A 12,909-nucleotide genomic window follows, 5' to 3' on the forward strand; every position below is an offset into this window, starting at 1 on the left:
TTTAAAGACCTGGCCACATCAATAGTATCTGAAGGAAGCAGGAGAGAATTGAAACATCTCAATGGAATTAGAACACTCTTAGATTTGTAAAGTCTGAAGGAAGAAAGGACTGTCTTTTGTGTATGTTTGTACAGTGCCTAGCACAATGTGGCTCTATGATTATGGCTTCTACGTATGCCCATAATACAGATAATAAAATAATAATGTCTTCTTTAGTCAGTAGGAATAAAATATAAATAAGCACAATGTACACGTATAACAACAACAATAATAAAAATTCAGTTACAATATTTTTAGGTTATATATGAAAAAAGCTTCAGACAATAAATAATATCAGTCCACAAAATGCATCCTTTCCATATTTATTGAAGCACAAATACCATGAAATAATCTTCTAAAAGAGAACTGAAAAGCATGGGAGCAAAAGGATGCAGATTTAGACATTTTTTACTACAAATAAATAACATACATGTTTAAAAATACAGATATGCAATTTAAACGTGCTGAAAACAAGCAATAAGTTCACTAAATGTAGAATAATACCAGCATCAAACAGCTCCAATTATCACTTGATCTCTTCAATGCTGACAAAAATCACTTTAGCCTAGTTAGCAAGTCTGCCTGCTCACTTGCCAAAGTATTTTTTATTTACTCCTGATGACTTATTTTGCATCTGTGATGAATTTTAAAATCCTCTCACTGATCACATAACAGGAATAACACTCACTAGTATAATATTTCAAAGTGTAAACTGATCTCTTGATCAGTGAATGTCTCTCTAGTTTATGCTACTCTTTTTTCTGTATCGCTCACCATTTAAGAAACATGCTTTCAAAGTGATGTTCCAGGAGTTAGCTATGCAATTCCCACTAGTGTCAATGGGAGTCGCAGGGTAAATTCCTGGGCACTGCTTTGAAAACTGACCTCTAGATTTTCAAAAGTAAAGCAGTTTGTGTGTTAAAAAGGCAATGTCTTGAGACTGCACTTTTTAGAGCACTTCATTTAAGTTTGATGCTTTTCAAAAAACTTACAGATTACATTCACAAATTGTACTTGTAAGTGAAGGTTTAGGCATTTACCAAAAAATTAAGCTCTACTTTTACATTTAAATACTTACATCTGTTTCATATTTATGTCCATAAGTGAAGATAGTAGCTGACGCTATCTTGAATGTTAGGTTATAATCTCTCACATTTGTAAGTGTATAATATGTAAACTCAGAGGTTATGACATCTGAACCAGAGGGAACTGTTGTTTTGCTTAGAAAAAGCCAAAAGTTCAAACTAATCCTTTATAACTTAAATTCTCCAAGGGCAGAATACTTTACTAAAATCTGGACCTTGAGGTATATCCTGAGAGATGCCTGGTCTTGTTCCATTCATGAGTAAACCCAAATACACCTCTAATTCTTTGGCACTTCAAATGAATTTAGGACTGTCTAGAGGGAAAAAAATGCATGCTGTTGGAGTTATGTGAATAAGACTGTGTCCTGTTAGCATAACCGGAAAAACATTCAGCTCCTACAACTTTTGCAAATCCCATTAATACTTAAGTCAAGGTCTTCTGAAGAAAGTTGCTGTGAAGTAGTAATTGAGGCAAATATTAGGTAACCAGTCCAGTACAATATATAATAATAGCAATGCAATACAAAGATTTGTGTAATTACAGTGCAAATATTCTTTATTATAAAGTGCCTTCTTCCTCATCATTAAAGAATAATGGACTAGTGACGAAACAACAACAACAACAAAAAAGCTGTCTTTTGAGTTCAGAAAGAGACAAGAGTTTCAAAAGCAGCAGTCTGGCAGACAGTCAGTCTCCAGAGGGCAGGGGTTCTGGCCAAATTGTTCCTGCGTAGTCGGTTAGCCTGTACATGAAGTCCCTTTAGACAAAGCCTAAAACTATGTCAATGATAAAATTTGGGTAATGAAAAATTGTGCATTATGCACTTTTCAGGTCATTCACCAATTTTTGATCTTATAACACAAAGGCATAGGCTGTCAAAGATCATGCAGGGAATTATGTGCAGTTCCCCAAAACAGAACTTATACCTCTGTACTTGACAATATTTTCAAAACCTAACTGACATGCTATAATTTTGATGAAACATAATATTATAGCAGAAATTAAAGATATAATTTTAATATAAAGACTTTTTCCTGGGTTTATAATTTCTACTTTAGGTTGAAATATTGCATGTAATATCTGATCTAGAGAGTGAATTTTTATCCAAATTAGGCTTTTATGGCTGTATTCTTCAATAAGAGGCTATATTTTTCTATAAGTAACTTTTTTAACTACATCAGGTTTAAAACTGGCTTATTCCTAATCAGAAACACTTGATTGTGAAAAATTAGATTGACAAGTGACATATTACACATATGGCACATAAGTTTCTTTTAATAACATGTGTTGTATCTCTATTAAAAATGTATCAGGTGCTTCAACCTTTTAGATAAAGTTTCATTTGTGGTGTCTTATAAAATGTGCATTTACAGCTGCTGATATCTAGGAACAATAAAATCCACCGTTTTAACCAGGTCCACTTTGCTTTTCTCTAAGATCTAAAATTGGGTGTAAGTGGAACATGCTTTTTCTAAGTACAAATCACGTTCACTGTTTCATCCATTATTTTCAAAGTGGTTGGTGGACACTGTTGGCATGCCATTTGGATATCCTACTACTAGCCACTGGGAACTGCTAACATAATTGGTGAATGGGTTCTTTGTGACTCTACCCTAAAACACAGAGCTATTGTCTCTGGGCTTACGCTTTGCCCGAAATTCAACATTATCATTGTAGGTCTCGCTAGGTGTCTACAGTTCTAGTAACTTATTCTAAACTAAACCTGGATGCACAGATTCTTAACCAATAAGTCAAATTGTGTGGAAAAATACCATTTTGAATAAGCTGATCCAATCTGACTTTATATACATGCACATAAAATATAAAAAGTGAAACTACTGTACTACAGAAACTAAAGTGTTAGTGTGAAGTTTGAAACTCCAGTCAGGTTATTTCTAGGAATCCAAAGTTTAGAGTTCTGAATAAGGATGTTAAAGAGCAGTTATTTGGCTAATCGTGTAGTCAATACAATTAGCTGCAGCGGTAGTAGCTCCCAGAGGCAGCGAGAGCCAGGACTGAGGAGTCCCGGCTCGCGCTGGCTCTGGACCGCTGTGGCTCTGCATTTTAAATGTAGGAAGAGCACTACATTTAAAATGCAGAGCTGCAGCGTGGGTGGCTCCTAGACTGGTGCAAGCCGGGACTGCTTGGCCCTGGCTCGTGCCAGGTCCAGCAGCTCCTGTTCATGGCAGCCTGAGCTGGCAGCCAACAGGGGCTGCAGCTGGAGCAGCCCTTGCTCGTGGCCAGCCCTGGCCACCAGAGCTAGGGGTTGCTTGGTGGCAACAGCCCCTGTCTGCAGGTGGGCCCAGCTCCCCACTGGTACCCCTGCAGACAGGGGTTGCTTCTCAGCAGTGTCTCCTATCCCCCTCACTGTCCTGGTTAGAGGCAGTGGGGGGAGGGGGGAAGTGAGGGGCAGGCGGCACCACGGAGATTGTGCTGGGGGAACTGGCTTTTAAGCCGGCTCCCCCCAGCACCAGCTCCTGTTCCCCCCACCCCATACAAAGGCAGCAAGGGGGGGAGGAAGTGAGTAGTTGAGTACTCAACTTGACTACCTGATATTCTTAGGCTTATCAGGTAGTTGAGTAGTTGACTAGTCACTTAATCCCTAGTTCTGAAGACAGTTATGATCTGAGAACATAGCTATGTGAAATGACAGAAGAAGGAGGACAGTTTCAGCACTGTTCGGTTCTGATGTGACCAACTGTGACACGAGAAGCTTTAAAAAACTGAAACTGAGACTGCACAGGAGGAGAAAAAAGAAAAAAAGATTTCTTCACTTCCCTTTGCAAAGTCCCAAATTTGCAGAACTGCTCCAGGAGGTGAACTGTCACGTTAATATGGACTGTCTATATCTGGTGACAGAGTTCAGAATATCTTTCTGGGGAGAAGGGGAAAGGAAGAAAAGGTTTCAATTTTTTTTTTTTTTTTTTTTTTTGCAATCAGATTTTTCAGATTCAGATCAAATTACATGTACATAAACCAGACCAAGGTATAAACTGGAGCTGTGTCTAGGAAGAATACTGAGCTTGAGCTAGCTATGGTGGTTCATGATTATATTGTCCTAGAACTGGATGCTGATGAGATGTCTACGCAGATTCTTTTAGGCATTTTCTTTGAGGGGGCTCAACTCTGGAATGTCCTGCCCTCCCACTCCCAAAGAGTTCAGTGACCTTCTGGATATGCAACAGAGTTTATCTGTTTCTGAAAAGGTTAATTGGGGCTCGACAGTAGGTGGAGGGAAGTAGTTTGTTTTGGTGGGTGAGTCTTTTTAATTTTTTTTCTCTAAAAAGCAAGTGCCTTTGTTTCACTTGCAGCACTCAGAAAGCTGTAAATATAAATGCAAGAAACAAAGTAGACTCACACTTAGGTATGTAACATGGTCCAGCGCTGGATTCCTTTGTTAGATGGCTATCAAAGCCTCCAATGTCTGACTCCAGAATTAGTACAATACATCACTAAGACCAGATTCTACCACCTCTTCAGTCTGTCTATTTTAGTCTGTTCCTTGAAGCTCTGCTCCAGATGCATATTATTTACATTATTTTTCAATTTATATAACACATCTATGGTACAGTAGTGCCTCTAAGCACGCCCATACAAATATAGCAATATGTAATAAGTTGACCAAATGCCAATAATATTAACTAAAGACTCCACCAACTAGACAACAGAAATCCTACCAAGTCAGCCAAACCTTTGCAGAAAACCAGAATGAATGTCTAAGTCTTGAAATACACCTTAAAGGTCAACAAACTTGGGCTCTGTTGATTCAAGTACAATTTCTAAAATTGGAGGCTTTCCAGTGAGACCCTTTTGCAGGTAAACTAAAGTCAATAAATCTATGTCACTCATTAGATGAAGTGTCCAGCTGATCTCAGCATCTTGAGTTAGACCATGAGTGAACACACACCATACCATAACTTCAGGGACTTCATAGGTCAGAAATCAACACCATGAGTTGCACCCAAAAACCAAACACAAGTCAGTGCAATCTGTGAAATGCCGTTTGAAAAACCTGTTAACATTCTGCACTAGCTGAAGTTTCTTCAAGGGCTGCCTCATGAAAAGCATGTGTTAGTAATTCAGGGTATATCTGCCCGTAGTGATTGCGTAGAGCCCTGACCAATCAGAAAGGGCTTAGAGGGAGCCAATGTGAGAGAGTAGCCTGTATAGACTTGCACCTGAAGTGGATAGACTTTGGGGCTGCAGTTGGCCATTGTGGGAGGTGCAAGACTGAGGACTATTGATATTCCTGAAAGGAGGTGAGAAACCAAGGAGCAGACACTGTGTAAAGGCGCATGGGGTACGCACCCTGTTTCCTACCCGTGTCCCAGAGTTTCTGTCTTAATGAAAATTGCTACATAGGAAATGGTCTGCTATCACCGCCTTTAATAGATGCAACCACAATCCCCGAGGCACTTCTTCTACAGACCGACTGTGCCTGTTGGCTCCTTCCACGCACACAATCGCATGGGGCTGGGGGGTAGGGGAAACCCAGGTCCGCCCTCACAACCGGGTCCCGACCCAGGGCCCTAAGAGGAGGAGAACAGCCTCGTTCCCTCCCCTATGGTCGGCGGGGCAGCCACCTGTAACACACCGACCCATGGGTTCCACGGTACCCTGCCCTGGACCACTTCCTACCCTCCCCTGGTCCACCTCGGGTTGCCAGGGTCGCGGGGGTTAGGTCTCTCCACCTTCGGGCCTTGCCCCACATGCCTCTGGACCTTCCGGTCCTGGACTCCCTGCTCCCCCTTTCCTGGGCACCGGCTCTCCTTTAAAATTTGTGGTGCACCACCAGCTAATGCCGTCATGCCCCCTGACATTCTCGCTCCACCCTTACGTGTGGCGCACCCAGCCTTCTCAGCGGGGCACGCCACGTGACGTCATCGCCCGGTGTCCCCACACTTACGGTCGCCGTGCTCCCCTCCATTCCCCGGCCGGGTTCTTGTGGCGCATCCCCACCCCCTCCATCACGCCGAGGTAGACCCAGTGCGGAGCCCCGATGCTCCGTCACACACTGACAGAGGCAGTGTCCTGAAGAGGACAACATGGTCCTGAGAGCAGCATGGGTCCAGCGTCTGAGCGTGGAGAGAATGCAGGGTGATGACAGGTGAGACATGAGTCAAAGGGTGACCTGCTGAGAGTAAGAGCTAATTCCCAAAATGGCCAATAGAAGGCACAGCGTAGTGAGTCTCAAACCCGTTAAACTGTTCCACTTACTTTACTGGTGATGAAATTGCATTCCTTAGGCCAGGCCTGCATAACATACAGCCCGAGGGCCGCATGCGGCCCGCAGGGGCTCACTGTGCAGCCCGTGACAACTATGGGTGGTGTGGCCCCATCCGATCTGCCAGCTGGGAGGAGGAGCAAAGCACCGCCGGGGAGGGGGAAGTGCAGCGATTCTCACTGATGGGCTGCCTGTGTGCAGCTCTGGCGCGAGGAGGCGGGGCGGAAGCCGGATTCAAAAAGGCAAAAGTCAGGTAGGAAAAGGGAAGGGGCTTGGGCTGAGGGGAGGGGAACAGGTCAGGAGAAAGGGGAAGACACCAAGGGGCAGGGTGAAGGACAAATGCCAGGGGGCCAGGTGGAGATGTGCTTTCCCCCCCCCCCCCCCAACAAAATTTTTTAGCTGAATGTTTGGTATTTTTTGGGAGAGCATCCTACTTGTGGCCTGCAGCTGTTTTCTTTGGAGTAAGATGGCCCTCTTCGCTTTCCGAGTTGTGCAGACCTGCCTTAGGCAGAACTACAAAAGTCCTGTGAACCACTGGACCAGGAATGCAAGAATAACCAAAATCACTTGTTTAGGGATTGATTCTAGCCAAACTGTGAGTGAAGCTAAAGCCACTTAGTCCAGGCATAATAATGTAGCTGTTGGCTGACTATCTTCAATGATTTCTCTATTCTATAGATTTTTAACCTGTACTAACAAACATTTCAGCAAGCTCTGGGTCCCACAGCAAATTCTTAGTTCTTTACTGCTCAGACTGCTATGGTAGGAAACTATGAACCATACATATTGCAGTTCGTAGAGATGAGGGTGACGATTTGTGCTTTTTTGCAACACTACTTGAAATTGGTGTCATGCAGTCTCTCCTTTTGTGTTAAACTAACCTGCATTTTAAAGATCTCCTTCCTTTCAGTGTCTCTAATGAGCCTGATGTTATGTTTCTTCAAAGAAATCACAATTCTTCAATGGGTTTCATTACCTTAGAAGTTGAAAGTTTTTTTTCCTTTGGAAACATCTTCATCCCAAGAGGACATATTTTGTTAAAACAATATTTTGGCTCAATTCTTGTTATTTGTTTAGTTATGCTGTCTGACAGGAAAAGACATGTTATGTAATCTATAACTTTGCAAGAATTAGCCTGGCATCCAGCTATTAAAAATTGGAGTTTTGACTCTTTCCTTCTTCTACTGTGTTCCTGACACTTTGATATAATATCCATTCTGAACATGTAATCCTGTGCTAGATTCTTGTTCTTAAATGCATATTATTTTCACCATTTATCGACTGACTATGGTCTATTATCACATGTAAGCAATGTTAATCCCCTAGTAATTAACACCCTTATTAAAGTAATTTGAAGATATTTAAGTCTATTACTGATTTTAATTAATTAAGCCTACTGGGTCTGTTTTACATTGTCTTTTCAATTTTTAGCTTGGTTTTATTTTTAATACCGTGGTTGTGCCTTTTCTATTAAAATATTATTTACTAGACACATTTTTCTTTCAAGTTCCATACAGATGTATCTGTGAACTAAATATTCAACATGATTCTCCCTTTTGTGAAGAGCTCTACACTTTTCTCAAGTTCAATGTGTGTAAGATTTAGGCACCAGAGTATTATATGTGTAGGGATTTGTGTGGCATTTGTGGTGTGGGGTCTATGTCACCTATGTTTGTATCCTGTTGGTGCTTAAAAATAACAGCAACAATCCCTAAGAGGACTGCTAATGAGGAATTAAGAAGTCTTCACTTTAAACTTCATATTGGCAGCATTCCTAAAAATCACCTTTTTCACTGAAATAAAAATAACAATGTGGCATCACTGACACTAGGAAAATTTCGTTTAGGTTGATTTATCGAACCACAGCTTAGATCTCTGAAGTGACTAACAAAAATAAGGTGGTTCAATATTTTCAAATTAGTTGCTTTTAAAAATCAAATTGTATGTTTGTTGCATGTTCCTCCGCAAGGGCAAAGTGTGACCCGACACACACCTACAAATCTCAGTCTGCAATGAATGACACCTTGGAAAGAGGAAAATTAACTTCCCATTCTTGTTTCTTTGGATGAGCTAGCAAAGTACAGAATAAACTATGCTGCATTTTGGGGGAAGTGCATATAATACAGGTCTAGGCAAGTGTACTCCTTCCCAAGCACAAAACTGGGCACATAATACTTAAACTATGGGTATGTCTACACTGCAATTACAATGTCCATAATTGGCATGTATCAGCTGCCTTGGGAAAGCTCACTGGGTTCAGGCTATGGGGCTTAGTATAGACATTTGAGCCAACCAGGATCTCTGGGATCCCTGAGATGGGGTCCCAGCATCAGCCTGAAATCTACATTGCTATCTTATAGCCTGGAAGCCTGAGTCCTGCGAACTCTAGTCAACTGACTGACCAGCTACAGGGATCAAATAGTCTAAAAACTTTTCCCTTCCCAAGCCAGAATTGACCTGAAAAGGCTCTCCTTTATCACCTGCGCAACAATTATTTCACAGACTCCAATCTCATTTCATCCTCCTCTTTTCTTTTTAAGAATATTCTTATTGTATCACAGTACATACCATTTTAAAAGTGGTAAGTACAGACAGAAGAAAAAAGATAACGATAACAGCAGTAAAGTGCATGTAAGGGCAGGAACAAAACAGTTTTCTATGTGAGTCTTTCTCTCTTTCCTCCCTTATATTTAAGATGTTCACTCTCTCTTCCACCATTTACTGCATTCAGCTTCCTAACATCTAGTCTCCTCATGTCCATGTATTTTCTTCCCATCTTTCCTATTCTGGCTCCCCACCATCACTAACTTTCACCCCTCTTCCAATTTCTCTGTCTGAGTTCCACTGTGACTGCACGGTCTTCAAGCTGGTATGACCTCTTTGTCCATGCTCGGAGCTAAGCCAGTTCTAAGAGTTCAGGGATTTAATTTCAGGGTCTGCAAGCCCTCACCTTCACAAAAAGTTCCTGTACTCCCTGCACTGGAACTTACAATAAAAGCACAAGTGACCCCAAAAAAGGAGCCAGTACAAAGAAGATGTGGAAGGAAGTCAGTTTTCATTTCAGGTTATTGATGGCAGCCAGTCATGGACCTCAGGATTATTATTTACCGCTTGTTTTATGGTAGCAAAAAGAGGCAGAGAAGAGCAATAGTTTGTCCGCCAAAAGCATTAATTATGTATCTTTTTTTCAGGCTGCAGGGCATCAAAATATTTACTGTTGCTTTCAAACTGAAAATCATTACACATTACATTGCTGTTCTCACTTCTTGTTGTGAAGATTTCAGTAGGCTTTGCATTAGGCCCGATGAGAAGAGTCTGGTGACTGCCAAAGTAACAGTCTCCACAAGGAAAAAAGGAAAATTGCTGAAGTGAAGAAAAACAATCTGTTGATTCTTGGTCTTGATATACTTATAAATACTACTCATGAGTGACAGACAATTTAGAGAAGGATGCAATCAGAATGAATTAAAAGTAATTTAAAGGGTAAATTCATATAAACTGCTGGGCTTATTATATTATTCATCAAATTAAAAATTCTACTGATTAAATCAAGTTTGGAGATATTATAATTTTAAGGAACATAAGAAAATAAGGACGGTTATACTGGGTCAGACCAAAAGTCCTTCTAGACCAGTATCCTGTCTTCCAACAGTGGCCAATGCCAGATGCCCCAATATGATGGGGCGGGTCGCCTCCCACTTACTACAGCGGCATTCCCCCTGCACTTCCCATGGTGCTGCCAGTGCGTTCAAGTGCAGAACCTCAGCCCCACGGTGGGTTTGTGGTACCAGTGTCCCAGCGGACTTTAGGACCCGGGGGGAGATACAGAGGAGCGTTGCTCCGGGAGATGTGGGGTGCACGATGTTTAAAACCCGGAAGGGCAGGTAAAGAAGGGAAGAGAGAGAGCGGGCAGTATCCCCCCCCCCACCTCCGGCCGAGGAAAGGCTGGTTGTATTTTCCTCAACAGGGGACAGAGACGAGGAAGCTGGGACAGCCAGGCCTGGCATTGTGGAGCTACGCTCTCGCCCTGAACAACGCAACGGACTGAGAGTCGACTAAAGACTTGGACTACTGGGGCCAAGCAATTTGGGTGCACGGGGTTAGAAAATGTTAAGCCGGAAGGACGGCAGGTAGAGGAGAAAGGGGGCTACAACGGCAAGCCCACCACCTACTAGTCGTATTCCTGCTACTCTGGTGGAGAATGTGGGTAGTTTAAGGAATAGGGTTTAGGGTTATAAAAATGGTAGAGAGATACCGAGTGGTGGGGTGTGAGAGGGTAGAGGCTATGGAAGCCAATAAGGAATGGTTGGCGGAGAGCCACCGCCAGCAGCAGCAACAGCAGGTTCAGCTGATGCAGCAAATGACAAACCAGCAAAGAGAGCAAAACCAGTTAATGTGGGAGTTATTAGAGATGCAGCAAAGGCTACAAGAAAGTTGGGCTCAGCAGAGGATCCCTTTTGCTGGTAACAGGGGCAACATCGTTGGAGGGGGCAAGGTCGGCCCTGGTGCTCCCACTGAGGTTGATGAAGATGGGCCCAGGAGATGATGCACAAGCTTTCTTGATCACGTTTGAGAGGGTGGCGGCGATAGCGCATTGGCCTGAAGAACATTGGGCCACCCTCCTCGCACCGTATCTCGCTGGCCCAGCACCGTTGGCATACAGAAGCCTGCCATCCTGTAACGCCATGCATTACCACAAAGTAAAAGAGCCATATTAGACCAGACCGGGGTGACCCCAGAGACCCACCGCAGGTGGTTCCGGGCTGAGCAATACCGCCCAGGAGAGCGGCCGCAAGCGGTGATATAATGACTACAGAACCTCACAGGACGATGGCTAGAACCAGAGAAGAAATCCGGGGTACAAGTGGCTGAGATGGTAATATTAGACCAATTCCTGCAGATCCTCTCCAAAGAAAGCCGAGTCTGGGTCCAGCGCCACCAGTCATCCATGCCAGGAGAAGCAATGGCCCTTATGGAAAACTATCTGGCCATGGAGAGAGACAAAGGAAAAAGGCCGAAGACACTAGGGCCTCCAGAGTGGAGAGGCACCAACGGTCGAGCCTGACAAAACAGGGGACGAGAAGGAATGGGGCCAAGTCCCCGGTCACCCAAACCGTTTGGAGAAGGAGTCCGGATGATATGGCATGAACCCCTAGGACAAGCAAGCAAGGAAGAGAACCACCCCCCTCCCGACAGAGGAGTCAACGCCATCTCCCAGTTTGATGTGTACCCCATGCCGAGGGTGGACGAGCTTTTAGAAAAGTTGAGCAGAACACAGTTTCTAGCCACGATTGACTTACCCAAGGGTACTGGAAGATTCCCCTTGCCCCTGCATTCCAAGAGAAAACAGCTTTTGCCACCCCATTCGGGCTATACCACTTTTTAACAATGCTCTTCGGTCTGAATGGGGCGGCAGTTACTTTCCAGAGATTGATGGACAGAATACTCTGCGACCACCATGGGTATGCAGCTGCATATATAGACAACATTATTATGTATAGTGGCTCCTGGGAGGAACACCTACGGCATATCAGGGCCGTGCTTACAGCATTAGCGGAGGCCCAATTAATGGCTAACCCCCCACAAGTGTTTTTTGAGAAAAGGCAGGTGGGCCTACCTGGGATACACAGTGGGGGGAGGCAAGGTAAAACACCAAGTAGATAAGGTGGAGGCAGTAAAGGTGTGTCAAACCCTCACTACAAAAAAACAAGAGAGACAGTTCTTGGGGTTGGCCGGTTATTATAGACAGTTTATACCCCATTTTGCCACAATAGCTGTGCCCCTAACTGACCTTGTGAAAGGGGGACAACCCCAGAGGATAAAGTGGGACCACCACTGTGAACAGGCCTTTTAGTCATTGAAGCAATGGTTGACCCAGGCCCTGGTGTTGGCACAGCCAGACTTTGTAAAGCTTTTCATTGTGCAAACTGACACATCGGATGTGGGGTTGGGAGCTGTTTTATCGCAGGAGCAAGAGGGAGCAGAGCATCCCATCCTGTATATCAGCAGGAAACTGTTGCCCAGAGAACAATACGCGACTATAGAAAAAGAAGCTTTAGCCATGAAGTGGGCAGTAGAAACGCTGCACTACTTCCTACTAGGCAACCTGTTCCAGCTGCTAACAGATCACGTGCTGTTGCGATGGCTGCAAGTGATGAAGGAAGCAAATCCACGCATTATGAGGTGGTACTTATTCTTACAATCATATACATTTGAGGTGTTACATAGAGCGGGTAAAGACCATGGGAACGCAGACTTTTTTTCCCCAGTGCCTGAAGGAAGGGGAAGAGCCAGAAGGGGACAACGCACAAGGGAGAGAGGTGTGTGATGGGGGGGGTCGCCTCCTGCTTACTACGGTGGCACCCCCCGTGCACTTCCTGTGGTGCCGCCAGCACGTTCAAGCGTGGAGCCCCAGCCCCACGGTGGGTTTGTGGTGCATGTGCGCTGGCTGCCAGAATCCCGGCGGACATTAGGACCCAGGGAGAGATACAAAAGGCGTCGCTCCAGGAGACGCAGGGTGCATGACGTTTAAAACCCGGAGAGCGGGTAAAGAATGAGGG

The 12,909-nt window shown here is 44.0% G+C and overlaps 1 protein-coding gene across 7 annotated transcripts in view; it reads right to left on the bottom strand.

The window, feature by feature from the left end:
- EXOC6 (exocyst complex component 6) overlaps positions 1 to 12,909 on the bottom strand; it is a 219,444-nt gene that overhangs the window by 24,516 nt on the left and 182,019 nt on the right. Inside the window, exon 22 of one of the 7 annotated variants that reach the window (XM_025179789.3) lies at positions 382 to 1,438. The exons of the other annotated variants lie outside the window; for them this stretch is intronic. Within the exon in view, the coding sequence (XP_025035574.1) occupies positions 1,403 to 1,438 (36 nt within the window). The 3' untranslated portion in view covers positions 382 to 1,402. Of the gene's footprint in view, positions 1 to 381; positions 1,439 to 12,909 lie in introns of those variants that run through there. 7 annotated transcript variants of the gene reach the window in all.

The sequence above is a fragment of the Pelodiscus sinensis genome, chromosome 8 (genome assembly GCF_052426305.1).
Source record: "Pelodiscus sinensis isolate ZL-2025 chromosome 8, ASM5242630v1, whole genome shotgun sequence".
Lineage (NCBI taxonomy): Eukaryota > Metazoa > Chordata > Testudines > Trionychidae > Pelodiscus > Pelodiscus sinensis.